Genomic DNA, 24,888 nt, shown 5'->3' with positions numbered 1-24,888 from the left:
ATCATTCCTACAACTGTGCTGTGTATATGTCACAACATATAGCAGGAACCTATAAAGGTAACTGACCTTTGACCTCTCCTCTAAGAAGGTACATGTAATGTCCACAGTGATTAGACATACTTAATAAAACAGTGTGGGGCACAGAGTATTGTTGTGCATCAGTGTGGAACATGTCAGTAACACTGAGGGTTACACACACTTTGCCAGGTACACCTGTTCACCTGCTCGTTAAACACAAATGTCTAGTGAACCAATCAGACGTCAGCAAATTAAAGTATTTAAGCATACAGACATGTTCATGATGACCTGCTGAAGGTCAAAGCAAGTATCAGAATGGGGGAAAGAGATTGTGTGGTTGTTGGTGCCAGATGGGCTGGTCTGAGTATTTCAGAAACTGCTCATCCAATGAGCTCACAAAATTACCTCCACAGTTTACAGACTGTAGTGGCAATCCAACCAGCAAAAGGCCACCTGAGGGAATTTGAGGTATTTCCAACTCATCCTGGTGATGAGGTCAAACACAACCAGTACTTTTAACACTTTATCAATTATTTACCAAATTAAAAAACAACTTGTGGTAACTTATTTTTAATTTTGCTGCAGACAAGTTGAATGAATGCTTACTGGATCTAGAACACCATTTAGATCATAACAGCTCCTGATCAGGATGAATTTCATTTTCAAATCAAATTTCATGTCGCAGTTTCACAATTTTGTAACATATTATTTCAAAGCTTGCTTATGGGCTTGTTTTGGAGCAGACCAACAGTCAGGCTCGTCTTCACCCTTACTGTCAGACTCTGAATTGATGGTTCTGCTATATCTCACCTGGCTGAGCTCTTGTAATTATTTTGTGATAAAACTTTTTCTATTTTGAGATCAAGATTCAAGTGGAAATCTTTGTGTGTCTGTCTCTCTCCCTTGGTTTCTGTAGAGGTACAGTGTGGGGGCGCCTGGATAAATGTTAAACAGAAGCTAGATGTAGTGTTCCTCCACTGTCCATTAAGGATATGAGGAAAAGAAATGGTCAAGAACAAAGTGTATGGTGTATTTATAAAAGAAAATGGCTTTTAAATTGTATACCAAAACCACCACCAGAAAGTCAACTACAACTTGTTACATAATCATCATGACTGTTGTATCAGTTTAACAGTTTATGGGTTGACTTCTTTCAGTTCATTCACTGTTTACATCATGAAGGGAAAAGAAGGCAACAGGCTGAGAAATGAAGCTGTTGTGTGTCTTTGTGGCCACACGGGGGCAGTGCTGCATAAATAGTAGAATCTCTTCCTGGACACTTTTTCTAGACCTCTTTTTAAATGACTAATAAAGACAACAACAAAATGAATTACATCAGGATCTGATATGGTTTTGTTTTTTTGTTGAGCTTTATATATTTCAGAATGCCTAGAGTTTGTTTGTTTTCCATGTTTTGTGATACAGAACATCTCCTCTCAGACGGCTGTTGTCTCATAATGGGTCATTACCTGGTCTGATGGGGTGTTTGTTCCATTTATAAATCAAGCGATTGATTTGTAAAATGAGAGATGGCCTCTGACCTGCTGACTGGTGTCTGATCTTCTCTGCTCCCCTCAAATTTGACAACTACTCAGCTGATGTGATGGTGGACAGGAAGTCACTAAACCTGGGACTCTGGAAACACATTTCTAGGGATAGAAAAGTTAATGTAGATCGTTTCAGGAGATAAATACGAAATAATCGATTTGGTGATTATACTAATATAGTAAGAAAATAATGCATGAAAAAAAGATTTTTTATCTATACACTTAAGCAACGACCAGAGTCTTAGAATTGCGCTTTCACCAGGTTTTACTTGACTGAACAACAGAACTTCTCTGTCTCCTTTATAAGGGGTCACATCCTGAGTTACACAATGAGTCTTTCAAATGTGTGCGATAACCCACTGCATGTGTAGTCGTGCTGAGACCGCGTGGTCTTATTTTTATTACCCCTTGATTCAGCTGTGACCTGCTTATCAAGTCTTTTTACAAGTACATCATAATTATCTGCTCTGTGCAGACATAAGTTGAGCAATGGTTTAACAAACTTTCCCATCAAAAACATGAAGGTTTAGCTTTAAGCTTATTTGTCCAAACAACAAAGGATAAACTGCCAGCACCTGGACTGAAACAGAACATAGTAGTGTTGGATGTAAGTAAAGGAAATACAAGTATAACTGTGACTATGGAACAAATCTCCTTCAATGTTAAACCTTAATGTTAACCTGATTGTGTTTATTAGAAAAATCAGCCATTACAGTGTCTGTGATTGCTTCACATAGTTAACTCTGGTTGTCTGTGGGTTTGTGTCAAACTTGGAGTGAACAAAAGCATAAAAACTGTGGAAGATGCAGACTGTGAAAGTCTAGTTTATTTCATGAATACAATTATTTTTTACAGTCGCTAGAACAAAGTAGCGTACATTCATGATAAAGTAAATACCACAACACAACATGGACAGTAAGAAGTAAACTGAATTGTCTTAGAACTTATTATATTCTTTAAGCTTAAAAGCAACACCCAGGATTAGACTGTTTGTGTTTTAAGCCTTTTATTCAAAGCTAGTATGTGTCAACACTTCTTTCTGCCAGCAGCATTATTGAAGTGACACTTTAACGACACTTTACCTGCTGATGCTTCACATCACAATCTTTATGACGAAAAAGCTCAGATGTCTGTGCTGTCACTTGTTATGAAAATGGACAGAACCTGGGCTCAGGCTTCCTCTTCTTCTTTCCTTCCTCTTTAATAATAACCATAGATCAGTAAAACAGCCATATTTTTAAACAAATGATTGTGATGAAGAGAATTTTTTTTTTTCCAGTGTGCATCAACTCAAAATCTTTTAAGTTTAAATCTTTTTTGTTTACCAACAACTGGGGAAATCCAAACTTGATGTACCAGGTCAACTCAGCTCCTGTCTTGACCTCCCCTCTGCCGAGCGTGTACACACACACACACACACACGCACGCACGCGCACACACACACACACACACACACACACACACACACACACACACAGAGTATCATCATAAATGCCATGATATCTTTCTTGTTCAAATAGTTTATTCACTTAACAAAGAGGTAGCTCAGAAACTCAGTAAGAAGGAGGAAAAATAGTTTAAGGACACTTTCTCAAATAAAGAGGATTTCATCATCTTTCTGTTCATAATACAGGCTAAATAAAAGAAGAGATACATCAGAAACAAATCAGTAGATCCAGAAATTATAGAGTCAAACTCTTTTCAGCTGTAGAGGTACACTTCATGTACTCATTAGCCTACAGTTCAAATGCCTGTGTTAGGGTGCATTGTTTCAGTTTCATTAAGTCTTCTTGCAGTTACATGATAATTATTATGCTGGAGTGATCAAAGCTCATAAACATCTGAGTTACACAATGAGTCTTTCAAATGTGTGGAATATCCCAGCTGTAACCTTTGCTTTCAGTTTGGTTAAATTCATCATTCAGATCACAGACTAAACAACAAGTACAGTAGGTCTTCCACTCCGCAATTAAAAATAGCAACACTCATGTAAGGCTTTATTCTCCATAGAGTCAACATTAAGCAACATTAAATAACGGATCTTTCACCTGAAAAAATTACAGTTTGTATAAATTTACACTGAAGACCAAAATACACACACATACATAAAACCCATAAATCACTTAAACCTATTAAAACACATGGAAAATTACCTCATTTGTTGTGCTATTCAAAGATGTGTATGTGTGTGTATTCAGGCCAAGTCATAAAGAAAACAATAGAGGTCAATATACTTTATGTTCTACAGTCGCTGCAGATTAATGAAATATAGTGGAAACCTGAAGATCCTAGGTATAGTAGTTTGTGGGAAATAAATACAGTGAAGTGACCATTTAGCTCTTGTGGCATGAAACTGCTTAGTGCATTATTATTTGATTTTCTACAATATGATATTTGTTTAATAATTGATTTAGTGCATAAAATAGTTGATAAATAAAATGTTAAATATCTAATCATCATATCAAAAATCATATATTTGGAGGGAGTGTCTTTGACACATGCTGACTGCATTCTTCTTATAACCAGAACAGGAAGTGAGATCAGAGGAGAACAAGAGTGAGCAGTTTGGTGAAAGGAACAGGAAGGATGAAGAAGAGGTGAACATCCACACAGTTTAAAAGGAGACATCATGGCACAATAAGAGCACAAGCTCTAAGATGAAGACTGGTAATGATTAAAAACTGCACTAAATAGTATCATTCTGTGACTTCACACTTTAGGTAGTGCAAACATTTACCACTTTATATTAATTTTACTATATGTCTCAATAAATAAAAACAAATAACTTTAAAAGGTGCTGTTATTGAGTGAAAACTCAAAAGACTTCAGGGCTGTTGTAAGCCCTGTATGCTTCAAGATCCTAGCAACACCCTCGCCAGCAGCAGCAAACTGATATGGACCAGTTTATGCCTTTTATTCGGTTGTAAACTCTGATATACTTTTATAATTAACCTTTGGGTGACTGCACAAAGACTGAGAGGGGATGACAGAGAGGGAGAAAGATGGAGGAACTCAGCACATATAAGAAACAGGTAAGAGTGGACATGAAGTCAAAGTCAGGGACATGTCCGATAATAAAGACCTTCCACCTGGCTACATATATGTCACTTCTGCTTTGCCCACATTCATCTATGGTGATCGCTCATAACTAAGCAGGGTGCTATGCTCTTATCAAACGACGCCTTTAAAATAATTATTACAAGAATATATTTTTCGTTATTGTTTTAGTTGAATATAAAATGTTTGTGTGTGATTGTCAGTACAAAGAGGAAGCGCGGACAGAGAGACTGGAACTAACAGAGATCAGGTGGATTTTTCACAAAATCTACATGCATTAAATGGATGCGTTGTGTGCTTTTCAGTAGCACTCTGCTATTAATGTGAATAATAGCATTTAGCAGCATTCACATCACTGTAAACTTGAACAGGATGAATGCTACTATACTGATGTGACAGACTACAAATCTGTTCTCCACTCTCTGAATTGGTGTACACGAGTCTCTGTGCTGAGTCTGCTCAACAAAGTGTTTGGGTTTGCATGAATTCAAAAGCTGTCATTTAAAACCAGCTCTATTACCAGTTTGCTTCTTGTGCAGGTGGAGTCGCAGGGGGATTTTGAACTGTCTGTATTGTATAATGGTACTTTAAATACTTGATGATTTGGTGGACTGGCCTCTATGTGGTTAAGAGACTGAAACAATGCCGTGCAGGTTTCTCCTCTGATCTGCTTTTTCTTAAACTGTTTTTGAAATTTACTGGTCAACATGACTGTGCCATTGCATCGGGTTTTAAACTAAAGTGACCACCGTAAAGCTGATGTATTATATTAAAATCTGTTATTCTTAGACACTGCTGTAGGCCATCCAAAAATTACATTTCTTTTGAAGGCAACACTAAAAGCATGACATTAAGACTGAGCTGAGCCCTCCTAAAGGTTTGATGCTGGAGTCGCCCCTGATTGAGTGCTTCTCACACATTTATGATTTTGAACAATTTACAGAAAATAATATCAACAGTAAGTACTTTTAAAGATTAAACATATAATAATAGTTGCTAAATTCATGCAAGTCAAATAACTGATTGATCAACTACAGAAACAAAATTGTACTTCATGTGTTTCATGAGCACAAATCTTCATCTGTAAAATAACAACTAAAGATGTCAGATAATTGTAGTGAAGTTAAATGTACCAATTTCCACTTAGAAGCAGCGGAGAAGAAGCCACAAATGTGATGGAAAGACCAAATAAAATAAAATAAAGTACAAATTCCTTACATTTGTACTTTACTTTACTTAATATCATCTGGCAAAAAGGACCCAACAACCTTCATGCAAACTTCACAGTTTCTGAACAACTGAATGATCTACTTGACGCCTGAAACTACATTGAAAACACACATGACATATTTATATTTTAACAATCGAAAGTTCATATGTAGAAACAATTCACACCGAAGCAGTTTCTTGCAGAGCGGACTGTTTATTTTGAATGTTATTTTAATTTTATTATTTTCCATTACTCCGTGTAATGACTTGATTTATCCAACCAATGTAAGAGCAGACCTTCAGAGAAATAGTTGGTCCGGTACAGGCAGGTTCACAACCACCAACATGCACACCATGAATCTTGTTGTTTTTGGCCATCACTCCACCACCAGAATCACCCTGAGAGAGAAAACATAAATATTTTGTACCAAAACATCTGATAATGATACAGATAAAATGTTGGCAGCATGGTAACTCACCTTACATATGTCCACTCGAGGTTCTTTGTAACACATCGTGTTTCCATTTGGCCATAAGAATGCTGAATTACATGGATGGAGGTTAAGCTCACACTCAACAACATGCATCTTTGCACACTGGAGATGAGGCGGTTCATCAGGGACTAGAGAAAAAAGGAAAATAACAAATGCTACTGCATGTTTCATGCAAGGAAATCAGATATTGAAAGAAACATGCTTTGCCTCGTTTCTGGAACAAAATGTGTTCTTTAAAAGAAGCTGAGCAGCATTTAAAAAGGAGGGAAATTGACAGTATATCCACAAAAAAATGAAATAAATACTTTATGTCATCACAGTTTTCAAATAAAATGAAAAAGTAACTATAACAGGCACACAAGACAAAATCAAAGTATAATATAAACTAAAAAATTGTGAAATAATCAAAACAATACTGGTCTTACGTTTGTTGTAGTTTACATCAACCGTATAGCCACCATGGCCTGCAATCTGAATGACATCCATCCTACAAATTAAAAAATAAATAAAATTCCATCTCCATGTCTGCAGGCTGAGTATTTCCAGTTCACTCTAAGTCAGCTAATCTTTTCAGATTCAAACATTTTATTAAAACATTACATTTCCTTCCATTTCCTCATGCTCGTGTTTTATTGTCAGTTATTATAGATCATGGATGTAGCTCCTAAGCAGGTACCTAAAATCAAAACCAGAACCCTCTGCTCAATATTCAAGTCTCAGTTACATTATTGTTAATAAAGAAGCTCTGCAGTCACTAATGGGGGTTTGTAACTTCAGAAGCATGATGTCATTTTGTTCATAGACTACAGATGTTGCTACATTTTTTTGCTCTTCCTGGAAGTTTAAAAAACCAACCAACTAAACAAGAAAAATACATATTATGTCAACATATTCCAGAATTCAAACTTTACACTTAAAAGGTTACTCAAAACTCACTTTTTGCGACGTGTACATTTAGGGAAGACAACAGGCTTAATCTTATTCTCTGGTGGGTCGATTTTCAGAAGCATGATGTCATGTTTTCCTGTTTGGTCCTCAAAGATTTTGTGATCAATAATTGTCACCATTCTTCCTGGACCTGGATGAATTCCTACATATGCAGACATAGTCCTAAACAATGGAAATGGTAAAAGAACAAAATACCAGTAATGATTTTTGTCTCTGGACTGGTTTTTTTAAAATATGTGAAACAGTCATTTCTCACCATCCAGGTTGATCTTTCCAGCAGTGAGCTGCAGTTAGAACCCACTGGCTGTGGATCAGAGAGCCGCCACATAGATGATGGTAATGTGTTCCATGGGTCAGAGTTATGTGCACGTGATACAGACGATCATTTTTCTCACAGCTATGGTCGTGAAAGATTCTCTTGTGCAAATCCACCTCTGTGCACACCGTGAAACCTGAGAGAAGAGTAATATACTTACAGATGGTTGGCTTACCACCTGAACAACATATTGTGCAGCAACTATACTCGCAGTCCCAATTGTTCTGTTTCACAAACTCTTTGCCTTTTTCAGTGATATAGATGCAAAGCTCAGTGACAGTTATTTATTTGCTTCAGTAGCTCATTAGGGTCTGTCTCAAACTTTTTATAAAAGCAGTATAAAAAAAGCATGAAACATCAGTTGTTCAGTTAATGTGATATTGGCTCACTTGATATAACAATTTCTTTTCTTTTATTTGTCTTGTACATATCGTTATTGCACTTCCATAAGTGACAACATTGAACACCGATGTTTGACAGAAACGAATCCACAATGTCTCATTCACTCAGTACAAAACCTTGAGGCTGTTTTCCTGCCTTAGTGAACAAAGATATGAAATGCTATTTGATTATGAGTAAGCTCAAAATGAAGTTCATTGTTCTGTGACATACAGCTGTCTTACAGCCTTAAAACTTTTTGTGTGGGCCTCTTTCAGTGGTCACTTATTGCACTCTTAGTTGTTAATACTCAATATTCAGTTTTTCCCCATGCAGGTTAATCAGTCATGTTTGCATGGTTGTAAAATAAACATATTCATTGTTAATTATTGATAATCAATAAGTACATAACCTAAGAAGTTGTTTCACATCCTCCTGAATCATATCTTGATATTGTTACCTTTTTAATAATAGCACAACTTTAATCAATTGAATTCTTTCACCTCAGGTGTCTATTTCCAAATCCACTCTAAGCTTCTTCAGAGCGGTTGGTGTGTGTGTGTCCAGGTGGCAAAGACCTTAAGGTCAGATTTGTGATATTTGGCTGTATAAATTAAAATATGCATACTATGTGATGTGATTGCAGAGAGATTCAGATGGTGCAAGAGGAGATTTAATGGTTCATTACCTGGACACAATTTAAACTACCATTTATCACAACTACCACCACCATCACCCAGGACCTGAAGTGGGAGCCCACCATCACCTCCGTCATTAAGAAAGCCCAGCAGAGGATGTACTTCCTGAGGCAGCTGAAGAAATTCAACCTGCCAACACGGACGATGACGCAATTCTACACTGCAATCATCGAGTCCATCCTCACCTCCTCCATCACTGTGTGGTACGCTGGAGCCACTATCAGGGACAAACAGAGACTGCAGCGTGTTGTGCGCTCTGCTGAGAAGGTGATTGGCTGCAGACTCCCATCTCTGCAGGACCTGTACACCTCCAGGACACTGGGGCGTGCAGCTCGGATCACAGCTGACCCTTCTCACCCTGGACACAGTCTGTTTGACCTGCTCCCCTCAGGCAGGAGGCTCCGGTCCATTCGCACCAAAACCTCTCGCCATAAGAACAGTTTCTTCCCCTCTGCTGTCGGACACATGAACAATAACCGTATGACTGTTCCCACCACTAACACATGACCCTACGCTGTGTTCACTGCATCATTCCATGTTTGGCACTGATCACCACCTGCACTCATGTATATATCATGTATATATCTATCTACTTAGCACTTTTAATTCTTACTCTTATTTTTATTTTCATGTCTATTTAAACGTAATTTATAACAGTATGTTTGCACTGAAGCACCGCAGCAATTTCCTAATGTTGTAAACCTGCTCAACATTTGGCAATAAAACCCTTTCTGATTTCTGATTTCTGAACTAGCTTGTAGCAGTATTTCTCTCTTTCTCTTTCTTTCTCACACATGCATGAGCGTGCAGTGGCGTGTGAGCACCTACAGAGTTAGTTTTTCGAATATATTTCAAATATGGACCCAAATGCAGAACTCAGGAGACAAAGGATGAACTCAAAGATCAGCTTCAATGCAGTAGCAAAAAATACAAAAACACAGTGGCAGGGCAGCAGCAGGGAAACTGGATACTAGCAAAACCAGGGAAACACTGAGGAAGGAAACAATACAGAGAGGGAGGACACAGCAACCAATTAAGACAAACTGAGGGAGTAAATACACAAGGAGCTCAGGACAAACAGGAGACACCTGGGAGGGCAGCTGAACCTAAATAAGAAAACGAGACAAGCGACGTAAAACTAAATAAAAACCACAAGAGACAACAGACTAACACAATAAGTAACTTGGTGTGCAAGAACAGAAACACAGACGTGACACAGAACGCAGGACAATGGAGGAAAATAAACTCACTGAACTATTTTTACAAATTACAAAAGGAGATAGTCTGAGAAATAAGCTCGAGGCTACAAAATTCAAAGTAACCAGAACAAACTAAGCATAAAGATGAAAGGTGAAAATTTAAATCACAAATAAACTAAGAAACAAATTGAAACTATTTAATAATAACAGCAGTATCTTGGGCTACGTCCACACGTATTTTTGAAAACGCAGATTTTTCTATGCGTTCGCACCTTTCGTCCACACGTAAACGGCGTTTTCGGTCACTGAAAACAGAGATTTTTAAAAACTCCAGCCAGGGTGGATATTTTTGAAAACTCAGTTTTTGCGTTTACGTGTGGACGAGAAAAACGGAGAAAACGCAGCGTCAAAGGTGTGCGCATTTTTTGACATCACACTGTGCGCCAGGTTATTGTTTCGGTGAAATGAATTTCTACAATGGCGGACTTACACAAAATACCATTAGGGGAGAGTGAGGTAAGATGAGCCACTTTTTACTCATGTTGCCCTGGATGTGAGAAAAAAATGACACAGAAATAGAATGATAACATATTCCTTTATTTCAGGATGTCTCCTTTCAAATGTAATGATCAGAATCTATGTCTGATGACGCTGCCCAAAATAATGACCTATTAAAAAAAAATGCTCCTTTGGCTCAACTTGCCCCAGATTAGGGGTAAATTGAACCTAGTCAGTGGGTAAACTGAGCCATCTTGGGGCAAACTGACCATGTAGTTTTTAAAATGTAAAACTGATCATATTGTGAAAACAAACCATTTTAACAGTTGTAAACCTGTGAGAACAAACCTGGAAACTGGTGGTTTCTAAACAAACCACCAGTTCAAAACCATTTATTCAAAAGAACTATTCAATATTCCAATGATCAAGGTTGCAGGGGAATATGAACTGTTGCTCCCTCCTTGCAGTTCCTCCAGCCTGTTGAGGTTGAGGTAGCTTCTTCAGCACATCCTTGCGTGGGAAAGATGCCTCATCATTTTCCTTGAACACAAACGTGGGTTTCTTACTGCTAGTGATCCCTCGGATTCTTCTGAGAAATCTGGCACTCACTTCGTTGTCTGCAAACCTGTCAACCAGGCCAATGTAATGGTGGCTCCTGGATTCTGTTACCTGTCGATCACTTTAGCCAGATTGTCAAAGAACTCCCCAACTGTAGTCTTATTGAAGGCTGTAGCTCTTCCCAAAGATGTTGCCTCAGGCATACGACAAGAGAGATGGTGGCGTGCCAAAAAATTCTTGAACCATTCTTTACCTAAAAAATGTAATGGTAAAGTAGTAAACTACACAAAATACATTAGTCTGTGCCAACCTACTGAAATGTTGTTGCTTGCACTTCCTACTGGCTAAACCTTTCTCTGTCCAGTTGCTGGGAGTAGGAATGTTGTTTCTGCCTGCCAATTCTAATGCCAGTTCACGGCATTTCTTTGGGGAAATGCCATGGAACTGCTCTGCAAGCTTCTTGATATGCTCTGCTAGCTCCTTCTCCACCTCCTCAGAGAAGACTCTCTTTGCTGAAGCTGTTCCACTATAGCCAACCGATTTGACCTCCTGTGTGTCCCTCTTTTTAATATATCTCCTGAGGGTTGACCTGTCAATTTGTCTTTCTTTAGCCACTGATCTTATGGACTTTCCTCCCTTGACTTCACTCGCTGCCCTTTCAATCTCCTCCAGGGGTGTTGAGCCCCAGCTGGTCTTCCGTCTGTAGGTCCTTGGCATGATATCTTTTCTATAATAGTTAACATATGACAAATACAACAAAAGGGTTCAGTATACTGAACTAAAATACTATTTAATAAGTCAGAGCCTTAAATAAATTTCAGTGCCTTATGGTGGGGTAGGTTGAACCATTGGATCAATTTACCCCATAGCCTTTGGCTCACTTTGCCCCATAGCCACCACTTTGAAAAAAACGGGCTAGCTTAGCAATTTAGGCTAATCTTTAGAAAACTTCTTCAGATGATATTATATTTTAGAAACCCACCAACATGTATAATATATCATTTTAGACACAGATACATTTGTTTTAATATTACAGTCAATTTACCTGATATGCAGAAATTTTACTTTGACAAGCAGAAAACATTTTTTTGTGTAATACAGACTTACCCCTTCTCCAATGTGCTCCTCTTTAATATAGCAGGATGGAAATGATGAGTGCTTCCTGGATTTATGGTCACATAACAAAACATGTACACAGTTACCTAGATACAAGGGGTGGTTCAACTTACCCACTGGCTCATCTTACCTCACTCTCCCCTACTGTTCATTTTACTCTCTGCAGTGTTTAAATGCTTACACAGTTACTGTCCCTCCACACATAGGACTCAGTTCTGCTTCTATGCGCCATCTTTGTTTACTCTTTCCCACCCAGGCTGACTTCTGATTGGCCAACATTTCTACATGGATAGTGTTGAAAACACGCAGTTCTTTGAATCTTTGGGCTGAAGGAGGGACAATACTCGGTGTATCAATGCTCAATCAACAATCATTTATTTCCATACAAATCAACAATAAGAGCATTACAACGTCCGGACGGGAGAGATGCCTGCAGAGGTTCGACCGCATGTCTCAAAATGGTGACGGGTTGCTCAGCTTTTTATAGTCTCTAGTGGCCCCCAGCTAGTCGTAAAAGCCAAAACATCACATTTTTTTCTCTGTTACAGCGCCTAAGTTATGACCTCGGCAGTTGTTTCTCTGCTTTCTGTAAGGTGGGGGTGTGGAATGTGGTCTATCTATCTCCCCTGTCTTTAGACACAGAGTCTCCTGCTTACAACCTTCTCTTCATGATTCAACAATTAAGCATGTCAAGAAAACAGTGTAACACATTCCCAGCAGATCAAGGATACAGAGTGATGCACATTTATCTAATGAACTAATATGTGAATATGTTCTGTTAACTCAAAAGTATAACGAGAACTAAACTACATACAGCTCACACACTCTATTTTAAAGGGTATAATATGATCTACAGCAGTATTCTAATTCAACTACTTTGATTACATATATAAGGTAACATATAATAACAGAATAATATCACAATACCCTCTTTTGATCTCTCATTAAAGAGATCACTAATAACAAGCACTTCAGCGTTGCAAGGTCCAGGTTTTCTTGATCCTGAGGCCCTCTGTCCCCCTTTAACGGGTGGACCATATGTGGGATGACCTCTGTGTTCACGCAGTTCAGATGCAAGCAAAGTTAGATTTACAACCATAACAGCAGTTACAGATGACTCTCCCATCACTCCCCAATTCTCCCACAGCTTTATTTTGGTGCTCCAGTTTTCCACCCCCTTTTTAATGCCCCCTTATACCTTTCAAATGTACTTAGACTAGAACCTCTGTCTAAGGAGCTTTTAACCTTTATTTTTTATGGCTGCAGCTACCAGTGTCTTCCAGTTGGGTGATTCTCAGCTTCTTTCTCCGACCTCCGGGGTTAGACCACCCTTTAGTCATTGCACAGTTCTGGGGATTATTCGGCCCTGATTTCAAACAAAGATCTGTGTATTTTGGGTTCACCGGCGTGTCCCCCTTTTTGCCAAGAGCCTCTCGAACCTCGTTGGTCTGGTGTTCCTGGTTTTCGCCAACCCCTTCATGGTTATTGCTGTGTCTGTGGGATCCATCTTCTCCAGGAGCCCAAACGTCATGACACTTGACCCCAGTTGCTGTCTCGGCAGTCCCTACATCTGTCTCTGCTGTGAAGGGTCCTCACATCTCCGTGTCCCCGTCTGGTGTCTGTTCCTTTCTCTGCAAGAGACAGAAAACCAAAACACCTCTCTCCCTAGCCTTGATAATCTAATATTGTTATCCATTGTTCTTCTAATGATTCAAATTTGGTTTAAAATATTATGTTCAGGACTTATTCTAATCATAATCTATGTGTGTGTAAAAGAAATAAAAATTAGTGAACCCTTTCTAAGTCTAACACATTATAAGCTTAAGTTTTACCATAGCTAATTTATTAAACACAAAAATAAACTCATAGAAATTTTCATATCACCATTGTTTGATGTTCAAACTCAACTCCCCCTTTTTGACACACTCCCATGTGTCAATTCATTGGAGCTAGACAATTAAAAGAGAAGGTTGGTGACATCATATCTCAGAAAGTATCAGAAATTCTTCTCTCGAGTACCGTTGCTCCAGCCTTGTCATCCCTGAGGATCTTCGATCCCGAAAATGTCCCTTCTCCTCATGTAATAAAGTCTGTCCTCCTTCCATGCCCTGGTAACTGGTCCATCCAGAGCTGTAACATTTTGAAATGTACATACAACAAGCCAAACCACACCTTGGTCACACCAACCCGTTTCTGCCCCGAAGATGTCCAATGCCATCCTAGTATGGACTGTCAAAAGTGGCTTTAACGCTGACTATCCTGACAATCCATTTTATAACGTTTCCTGGTCAGATTTGCCAATCTCTGCACCAGGGTTGTAATAGTTTTGCAATTTTCATCAGTTTTTATTTTTATTTAGCTTCGACTTCAGATTTTCAATTTTATATCAGTTTTAATTAGTTTTAACCAATTCTTTTTGTAATGGTACATTTTAATTTGAATTTATCCAAACTAAACACAATATTTTCTTTATTTACTTTGCTCTTGTTCTTTTGCAGTACCACATCCTATCAGATGTCCCTGTCGATTATATTCTACATTTAATAACTTACTATTTCAAGTGAGAACCTAAATCATGTGGACCAATGTTTATTATTGCATATCTCTATTCTGAATGTGGCCAGTCATTCATAGGTATTGTTCAATTTTGGCGATTTTCCTCTATAAAATTTAATTGACTTTTTACAGTGGCCTGCTATGGTTAATAATAACGTGTTCCAGTCATGAGTGGCATCAAAAGTCTTCTCCACTGTAGCATTTGGCATTCCCAATAATATAACATGATACCTTACTCAAAACACAGCTAATATAGCACAGTTTTCTTAATGCAAACATCAGTAACTCAAAATTAGCAACCAAAGTGTTAAGTCTGCAGTTCATACTTATGTGAAGCTACAGTCTCCTCCTCCAGTCTCTCTTATCCTCCTGCTCCTGAAAAAACAAAACAAAACAAAACGAAGCATCCACCCTTCTCTTGCCCGCTGGGTGAATTGTCTATTGGCATTTACTAATCCTAAAGTTGATGCAGTCTTTGTCTCAGTATCAAGTCAGTCAAAACTTTCAGTCCGTCCATCTCAGTCCAGTCACATGCATACATCCATACACATTCATACCAGATGTTGCTGATAATGGAGTCTCCCGCGCAACCTATTCGAGCCTCCATCACCAGCAAGATGACGTCATCATTTTAAAGGAAAACAATTCCTTGTTGTTTTTTTTTGGGCCGGATTGACTCGGTGCAATCCTTTTAGATCAGTGTTCCCTATAAGTGAATTTCTCCCAAGCCAATTACAATCATGGAGAAGCACACTTTGCAACTGTTTACAGTAATAATATTTTATAGCGCTTTAAATTTCAATCTTTCAGGCCTAGTTCAAAGAGCTGATTGTTAAATCATAAACTCACAAAATATCAACATATCACCACCGGTGGATCACACCTCTCAGATGTTTTTTCTCCAGTGCACTGTAACAAAAACGAAAACAGACATAACCAACAAAATACTACTAAAATAACACAAACTAGGGCCCGTTGCAGACATGTCCAAGCATAAAACTATCCCTCTCTCGCTTACGAGAAAGAACACAAGCCAAAGCTCACTGATAAAATCAAGCTAGCGCTAAACAAAACCAAACAATCAACCAGAAATTCACAGGAACATTTTGCTTCCTGCCGGGACAATATTGTGTGGGAATGAGAACCTCAGGTGCCGTAACACCTTTTGTTCCTCCTTGAATTAAAACTCAATCACAGAAAATGCCGTACTCCGACCTAAAACTTACACTATTAATTCATCAATTTCACTCTGTGCCACTGTTCCTCATCAGGGCTGTGTGAAGCACAGCAAAGAATTCAGTCAAGGCCTTGAGCCATAAACAGACATCACGCACAGACATTGTTTTCATAACCAAACCGTTTTAGAGCTTATTCCTAAAATCTACATAAATGCCCTCTGGGTGACATATAACACATTCTAAGTAATCAATGGTAATCAATGGCTCCTCATAAAAATTATGCATTGGGATGTTTGTGTGCAGCATTTTGCATATCAGCATAAGCAAAGCATTCTTCATTGCATCAGCGTGTATGTGTGTGTGCGTGTGGATCACTCTTCATTGCACAAGCGTGTGCATGTGTATGTGTGCATCACTTCTCAGTGAATCAACATTCCCCTGTGTGTGTGTGTGTGTGTGTGTGTGTGTGTGTGTGTGTGTGTGTGTGTGTGTGTGTGTGTGTGTGTATGTGTGTGTGTTTGTGTTCATCACTTTCCTGTTCTGGTGTTCTGGGTAAACCACGGCCTGAAGCGTGCCCTGGGGTCCTGCCCCCCTCCTTTTTCAGTTTGTTTGCGACCATTGCTGCTGCTGCTGCTCAAAATTCAGTCCGTCCTGGTTCTGACCCCAATTGGGGCAGTCCTTTCTCCAGTGTCGATGTTCACCGCAGGTGAAACCTGCATCTTCTTCTGTGTTTTTGTCCATTCTGAGGTGCCTTCTGACCTCAGTTACTCCTCCTGTCTCGGTCACGCCCTTTTTCGCCACCCGATCATCCGTGTTGGTCCATCACTGTCCTGCACAGTGTGAATGCAAAGTTATCAAGGTCAGCATTCTTTCGCTCGGCCTTACTTTTCATTCGGGCTTGGCGGGCGTCTCGTCACAGCTCTGTCAGCTGACGTAGTCTGGGAATTTTTCCCCCGTGTAGTGAAACGGGCCTTAGGTTTAGTGCTCTCCGTCTCGGCTGCATGAGATCACATTCCTGCAGGTCTGTTGACATTCTCAGGTCGTTGTTGTGGGTCCAGCTGTTGCAGCATTTGGTCAGTGTCACGTATGGGGGAGAGCAGGAGTCCAGTCAGCCTCGGCTTTCAGGGCCGGCAAAGCAGCCTGTAATTAAATATGTATAGAAAAAACAAAAACAAAACAAAACAAAAACAAACAAAAAACAAAAACAACGAACAGGAAAATGTTGTTGTGTTGGCTGTGTTATTCAGAGGGGAGACAATGGGGCCAGGCCCTATGTCAGCCTTCTCTCCCCCTTTTTTTGTTTTTTGTCTCCCGATATAATCAACTCCTAACCCACCAAGTTGACAGGACAACACCGGTATATGTTAAAATTCTTAAGATCATGTTTAAAAGCCCAAAAAAGGAACTTTCTTTCATTCAGTAATCACTTTTATTAATCAATCAACAGAAAACATGTCACAATTTGAATCTTTTAACCACTAAATTTGTTGTGTCTTGCCTGGTTGGTTAGACCAGTGTTCCTTTTTTTTTTTTCTTTTTTAGTTAAATTGTTGTCCTGCAACCCAGAGGGTTTCTTTGTCAGTAATGTATAGACTTCATCATTTAAGTATGTTAATTTTTCTTTAACCTTGCTGGAAAATCTTCACGTGTTCATGAGTGTAAGCTGTTTCTTCATTGCGTGTATGTGCATTTGTATAAAAGCAGGTTAATTTTATCTTTTCTCAAACTAGGCGTTACCTTAAAAGGAGCCTTTCTCTCAGATTTCTCTGCTTGTGTGTGTTTTTGTTTCACCTTTTTGTTGTGATGCTCCGGACGCCTTCCCAACCTCCACAAGTCCGTTGGCCCCAATTTTATGTGTTAAAACTTCTCTTAATTTCTCCTCTAATTCTCTCCTCGCTGCTGTCTGTTTCACAGCTGCTGATTCGTGCTGGATGTGGTTCCCATTACCTATAATTTTGCTTCGGCCGCCGTGCTTGTGGGGGCAGTTGGTCCAGGTCCGCAGCTTCCTGTATTAACACACTAAGAGATTTATTTTAATTTCATTTTCATCACGCCTACCTTGACAGCGTAAACTGCACGCCAGTCTCCCAACACATTCCTCTCTGTACTCCTCCATAATTCTCCACTGCACACCTCTTACTATCTCTCCTTTTTATTTTTATTACACCACAGAGTAATACACCCAATTATGCCCGTCTATCTCTATGTGGCTCCGAATTCCCTCTTTATTCTAATTTCACACTCGTCAGGGGACAGGCACACAACAATTTCAACCACTGAAACGAGGAATTCAACCTTTTTATATTTCTTTACTAATCTAGACTCAACGTTTGTTCGCAAAATGTGTCTTGTTCTAGTCCGGAAATAAATGTGAACCCGTGATTACACGGCCGTTCCAGTGTTATTTCCGTGGCTATGCGGGGGCCCTCACCTCCCCAAGTCACCACCTCAGCACCCGGACAACGCCGGTCCTGGCCACGCGTCCACGGACAGGAGGGTCGCCACTCCTAGGGCAAAGTTCCACAGGTACACTAGGCATCAACCTTTGATCCTAAAATGTGTATTTGCTCTAATGTCCTCCTAATCAAACACATTAACCGTCACTGTCACTGTGTTCACGCTTCACACTCCACACAAAAACACACTCAGAGCGCGCCTCACTCACACTCTCACTCAGTGCGCGCTTCACCCACAAGACAGCACCCAGAGCGCGCCTCGCAGCTTCACACACTCTCTCACCCAGAGCGCGCTTTGACACTCACACACAACACTTTTCCTCAGCGGGAATTTTACACAGAAACCTCTGAGCTCAACTATTAGATCTTCTTAAAGCACACTGCACCATAGACCAAAATACCCTTTTCTCTGCGCTTATGACCGCCACAACGGAGCAAAGTCGCATCATAAAAGTGATGCTTGCATCCCCGAAGTTATACCAGACATCATAAACCAGGTTTTGCTCTATGTACTTCTTGGCAAGTAAAATTTTACTTTGTTTTATGACCGCAGCCCTTAAAAAAAAAAAACTCGACTGACGCCACAAACCACCGTCAAACCTCTGTTCAATGTACTAAAATTAGCACCAACCACTACTGCACTTCACGGCCGCATATCACCGGAACACGGCCGTATCATAAACCAAACCTACGGACGTGTTTCGCTCTCGCGTTGCCAGTGTTTAACCGCACCGTGAAGCCAGCATCTGCTTTTCCTTAACTCAACTTCTATTTCATAGCCGGCAAGAGCCAGGACGTAACCGACACCATAAACAAACTTCAAACCTCGACTTCAATGTACTGAACTAATGGCCGCGTCTTCAGAATAAATTCTAATGTATTATTGCTACAGAAGCCAGTATTAGACAAAATTAAATGTGGAAGGTAAAGTGGCTGCATCTAGTCCAACGTAGTATGTTATTAGTATCTCGGTAGAAGCAGATTACTGCAATCTAGACCAACGTAGTATGTTATTAGTATCTCGGTAGAAGCAGTTTATTTAACACACTGGAATTCAGCCTCAACTTATGTTGTTAGTATCTTGCGCCAAAAACCAGACACCGACAAATTTACTGTGAAAACACATGTGACTCAGCGAACAGATTAATTTGGAAAGCCCAATATGCACATTTGGTATTTATAATACAACAGGCTGTGCTTACCTTTTTATTTTTGGACCGGTCCTCTGTTCACCTCACCTCACGATCTCACCAAAGGTCAAATCTGCACCTCCTCAGCACACCAAAGATCCGGGTCACACGGCACCAAGTTGTTAAAACACGCAGTTCTTTGAATCTTTGGGCTGAAGGAGGGACAATACTCGGTGTATCAATGCTCAATCAACAATCATTTATTTCCATACAAATCAACAATAAGAGCATTACAACGTCCGGACGGGAGAGATGCCTGCAGAGGTTCGACCGCATGTCTCAAAATGGTGACGGGTTGCTCAGCTTTTTATAGTCTCTAGTGGCCCCCAGCTAGTCGTAAAAGCCAAAACATCACATTTTTTTCTCTGTTACAGCGCCTAAGTTATGACCTCGGCAGTTGTTTCTCTGCTTTCTGTAAGGTGGGGGTGTGGAATGTGGTCTATCTATCTCCCCTGTCTTTAGACACAGAGTCTCCTGCTTACAACCTTCTCTTCATGATTCAACAATTAAGCATGTCAAGAAAACAGTGTAACACATTCCCAGCAGATCAAGGATACAGAGTGATGCACATTTATCTAATGAACTAATATGTGAATATGTTCTGTTAACTCAAAAGTATAACGAGAACTAAACTACATACAGCTCACACACTCTATTTTAAAGGGTATAATATGATCTACAGCAGTATTCTAATTCAACTACTTTGATTACATATATAAGGTAACATATAATAACAGAATAATATCACAATAATAGGAATATAGCGCCATCTGCTGCTTTGGCATGTTCCTAGCAGCGTTTTCCTTCGTTTTTGTGGACGGGATTTTTTTAAAAAACGAAAAATCTCCGTTTTCAAAAACACCCGTGTACGTGTGGACGTAGCCTTGTTTTGTGTTTCTAGCTTCTAGGGATTCTAGAAATGGAAAAATTTACTTGATGGAAGGGAAGAGCAGTCATGCTGTCAAAATGTAAAGTAAAACATGAGTTGAATCTATTAATTTACACACTTTTCTTATTTGCCTTTCCATCATACTGTGTCATAATGTGCTATTTCTTCTCTGCTGTGCTGAATTTCACAATAGAAGACGACCATTTGGCAGCCACTGTGCAGAGCTGTGGCCCAACTCCAAATGTGACCAGAGCTCTTATCCATCCATTTAGTGGGTTTATCAGCAGTGATCAGTCCCATAGATATGGGCTAGTCGGGCTTTCTACACCTGCTAGTCAGTTCAGAAGGTTGTTATCATCCATTCAGATGGAGGATCACTAACAGGAGGATGGGAAGACTCCAGAATCCATTCTCACTGATCTCCGGTGGATACGGCAGTGTTTACAAGTGAGATGATTTAAATGGACAGCATTTATAGAGTGACTATAAAAAGTCAGCGAGTCTGTGTCTGTGCTGAACCATTTAGAATCAGGTTTTGAGTCAGGCTGCATTGAGTGTGGGACTTAAAAGCATTAGGCTTGAAGATGGTATGAAAATCTCTACTTACCTTCTACGCTATATTTTTGTTACTGATTTATTAATACATTTTACATTGTTTCTTTTGTTTATCAGTAGAGAGAACACAGATTTCAGAGGCGCAAAGAGAAGCACTGTTGCTTCATACTTAATACTTTAAAGCTGCATTAGGGGAAGACAAGAAGCAGAAGTACTTCCAGGCACAGCCACAGTGAGGGAGCAGACACCTTACACTGAGTTCGGTGCTGGACCAAGGCCAGGAAGATCGTGAAGGACCTCAGCCATCCCAACAACAGACTGTTCTCTCTGTTGAGGTCAGGAAAGTGATTCCGCTCCCTGAAGACCAACACAGAGAGACTGAGGAGGAGCTTCTTCCCGCAGGCGATACGGTCTCTCAATCACACCACCACACAGTACTGACCCACACATACAGTTCTTACACACACACTGGACTTTCTGGACTTTGGTTTTGCACAACACTGGTCACTATATTCTTCATTTCTGGTTAATACTTGTACAGCTGCTGTTATTGTGTATATATTTATTTATATTTAGATTTCTTCATACATTCTTATATAGTTCTATATTGTGTATTGTGTATTTTGTTGTACAGTTATTTTATTTTCAACTTTAATTTATATATTTATCTTTATCTTATTCTTCCCAGTTAAATTTACCCTTCATTCTAATTTGTGTTGTACAGTTATTTCATTTTTAACCTTAATTTATATTCTATTCCTTCCTAGTTAAATTTACCCTTTTTAATTTTTCATATTTATTTCCTATCTTATTCATAGCCTTTTCCTTTTTTTGTTTTCTTTAGGTCACGAGCAGTTGTCCAAGCATTTCACTACATATCGTACTGTGTATGACTGTGTACGTGACAAATAAAATTTGAATTTGTATTTGTATTTGAATTTGAGTTCAGAGAAGTCAGAATTTCAAGAAGCGTCTGAAACAGCTCAGGTTTGGAAAGAAGCCTTTTATGTTGGGTGTTATAAAAAATATACACATATTTATAATAACAACTATAATATTATTATAAATAGTAGTTATTCTCTTATTATTATAAATAAATATCAAACATTTCAGTTGATTTTCTATCACATATATTGTGTTAGCCCTGTGATAAACTGGCAGCCTGTCCTGCTTTTGCCCTGTGGCAGCTTCAACCTCCCACTGTCACGATCCTGGGTCTTTTGACCCAGCGTTTTAAGTTTTAGTTTATTTTTGATGTTTATGGTTTATTTTTAAGTTCATCAGGTTATCTAAGCTCATTTGTTTATTTAGATTCCTCTTGTGTCTTCTACCCCTGTGTTTTAGTCTCCCTTTGCCCTCTTATGTTATCAAGTTTATATTGTCTTGTCTGCGTCTCATGTTTCCTGTTTTATTTTGAAGGTCTGTGTCCTATTTCAGTGTAGTCAGCTTTGCTTCCTTTGTCTCCTTATGTCAGAGTAGTGTGTGTTTCTGTTCATTCTTTGTCAGGTTGTCTGTTGTTCCATGTCTCCAGGAGTGTCCATGTTTATGTTTTTGCAACGTTCAAGGTTTTGTTCTTTGCATTTAGTTTTCCCAGTTTAGTTCTAGTTAGGTTCTTTCTTGTGTGCATCTGCCTTTTGTTTTTGTACTCTTTTATCAGCCACATTAAACGGCTCGCTTTTAACCTGACCGTGTTTTACCCAGCAGACATTTATTTCAGTGACTCTTTTGAATTTAACGGACTTTGGATTATTTCCTGTGCAGGAGGAGGAGAAGGAGGCTATTCGGGCTCAGATGACCCGGATAGCCACGGCTAACCCAAGGTTTCTGGATTTTCTTGCCTGATGATTTAAAGAACTTTGTTACTGCCTCAACCTCAGTAGTAATATAACTAGTTTAGGAGCATTTCACTTTTCTTTTGTGCTCTGAAAGACACAGAGGCTAATAGTTTTTAAAACAGAGTACCACAAACAACATGTATCCCTTTAGAAATAAACTTTTCTTGTGATACTTCTAAAAACCACATTCTTAACTAGCCACAATAGCACTGTATCGACCCCCCAATGTTCCTTTAATACACAGGTGTCAAACTCTGGCCCGCAGCCTAATTACATTTGGCCCGCGAAGCCATACCAAATTACTATTAGAGCTGGCCTACTGGTATTATACAGCTAATATATATATTGTTTAGTATTAAGCTTTGCTTGTTCCATATTCAGGTTTCCAGCAAAACTTATTTGAGTCCATAAGAAAATATTCATTCTTATATCTGGAGGAAGATTTTTTTTTCAATAAATATTAATGTTAGCCCACGACTTTGTTCCAGTTTTGAATTTTGGCCCACTGTGTATTTGAGTTTGACACCCCTGCTTTAATACAACCTATAATTGTCTAGTAGCCACACAAACGCACTGCAACAGTAAGACTTGATGATTAGACAGAGGGGGTTACAGGTAGGGCCCCAACAGTCAGCAAAACAAGTCATAAAACAATAAAAGCTGCATACTTATCAAGAGCATCCCAGCACACACATCCCAACTGTAGTTCCATAGTTTCCACCTTTTTTCTTTACAAACTGCTCTTTTCATCTCTCCATGTCAGAGGTCAACTGAAACCAAGTCCACCTATATAAAAACACCCCATCAGACACACAGTATTTTCCTCAGCACTTCACAACTTTCGCAAGGTATATCGTTTTAACTTTTTTTTTCGGACCCCGGACACAGCGCTGTGAGGTAGTTAGCACACAATTTGGCCATGTAGAAAGCATCGTTTGTTTGGAACGCGTCATCACTGTTCATAAGAGTTTAATTTAATCAAACCTCATTTCAGGATCTACGTGGCTCCTCATCACTCGCCGATTCATCATTTTATTTAAATATCTGAATTTTCAGAATGGTGATCCAAGCGGGACACAGAGGCTGCTAGTTTTAACGCACCAGAATGCCGCAAATATAAATAAAAGTCTGACTATCCTGAGAGCCTAGCCGCAGCGACACCTTTCTTTCAAATGGATGCCTGCAGGTGCGTTGGAGCCGACTTTGCTACCCGCACAGAGCGTTTCTGACAGTCGGGCGCTGCTTATGCAATAAAGAAAAACAACAATACAGCATGTTTCTCTGCTCCAAGACATCCGCGGTCCTTTCACACGGTAAGCATGTCTGTTATACCCAGCGCATAAATGTCTGTATGTCAGCGCTGATTAAACCCTGTTTAAAAAAAAAGAAAGAAAAAAAGAAATGTTTACGTGGAGGCTGTTGGCTCATTGGTGTCAGATGAACTTTTTTTCAATCACTGCACTGAGGGCATTAAAATAAATACAGTAACCATCAAAATAAGTTTTGTTGATAAAATACATTTCTTGAAACCGTCCATTGTTTTGTCCGAACTCTGAACACTGAATCCAATTTTCAAACTAAAAGCAGTGCTTTCAAAATTTACACTAAAGCAAAAAACCTACAAGAACAAAAAATAAACAAAATAAAATTATAGTACATAGTGACATATGTGTTTTATTTCTCATAACACATCATTTCCATCTTGTCTTCAGTCCTGCATTTTTATACTTCTAAGACCAAACTGAAAACTAAACTCTTCATATTCACAAACACTATTTGTTTCAGGATTTCATCATGATTCATTTTCCATATGAGGCAGTGCTTTCAAATTACTTTTGAAGTAGTACAGAGAAATTACTCTTCTCCTCTTCTTTTAAATTGCATCAATATTTTCCAACTGAGCAGTAAAAGGACACGGAAGTCAAACATGAAGCATCAACGTGATGTTTAGATGTCGATTAATATTACAATAAGAGACTAAAGTAACTCGCTTTGAACACTTCAGTTTTCTCTCTTGATGCTGCTGTTTGTTTCCTCCTCCACTTGTATTTTTCGGCACTTCAGTGAATGTGCATAGCGCCCTCTGTTGTATGTTTGGGAGAACTGCACTGCACTGTCATCAAATGAAACTGTGCAGAGGTGGAAAATGAGCAAAGGAAGCACATCAACTGAAGAAGCTTCTTGGATCAGAAG

The 24,888-nt window shown here is 39.2% G+C and overlaps 1 protein-coding gene across 1 annotated transcript; it reads right to left on the bottom strand.

The window, feature by feature from the left end:
• Window positions 1-6,071: 6,071 nt before the first annotated feature.
• LOC146630101 (serine protease 1-like) lies at window positions 6,072-7,431 on the bottom strand. The gene is made up of 4 exons (XM_085355698.1): window positions 7,262-7,431; window positions 6,751-6,812; window positions 6,311-6,453; window positions 6,072-6,230 (listed from the first exon to the last, which is right to left on the bottom strand). The coding sequence occupies exons 1-4, from the start codon at window positions 7,429-7,431 to the stop codon at window positions 6,072-6,074; spliced, it is 534 nt and encodes a 177-aa protein (XP_085211824.1).
• Between the last annotated feature and the right edge of the window lie 17,457 nt (window positions 7,432-24,888).

Source organism: Diplotaxodon limnothrissa, linkage group LG6 (genome assembly GCF_057381915.1).
Source record: "Diplotaxodon limnothrissa isolate DT_005_m linkage group LG6, D_limnothrissa_male_GT1.1, whole genome shotgun sequence".
In the NCBI taxonomy this organism is placed as follows: Eukaryota; Metazoa; Chordata; class Actinopteri; order Cichliformes; family Cichlidae; genus Diplotaxodon; species Diplotaxodon limnothrissa.
The sequence above is the reverse complement of the archived record's forward strand: the minus strand, read 5'-3'. Positions and strand labels throughout refer to the sequence as shown.

Excerpts from the sequence above, each read along its gene's own strand:
- LOC146630101 (XM_085355698.1), bottom strand. The coding sequence starts at position 7,431 with ATGTCTGCATATGTAGGAATTCATCCAGGTCCAGGAAGAATGGTGACA. Across the intron at positions 6,813-7,261 it reads AAATGTACACGTCGCAAAAA|GATGGATGTCATTCAGATTG; the intron begins GTGAGTTTTGAG and ends TTTAATTTGTAG. Across the intron at positions 6,231-6,310 it reads CTCGAGTGGACATATGTAAG|GGTGATTCTGGTGGTGGAGT; the intron begins GTGAGTTACCAT and ends TTTCTCTCTCAG.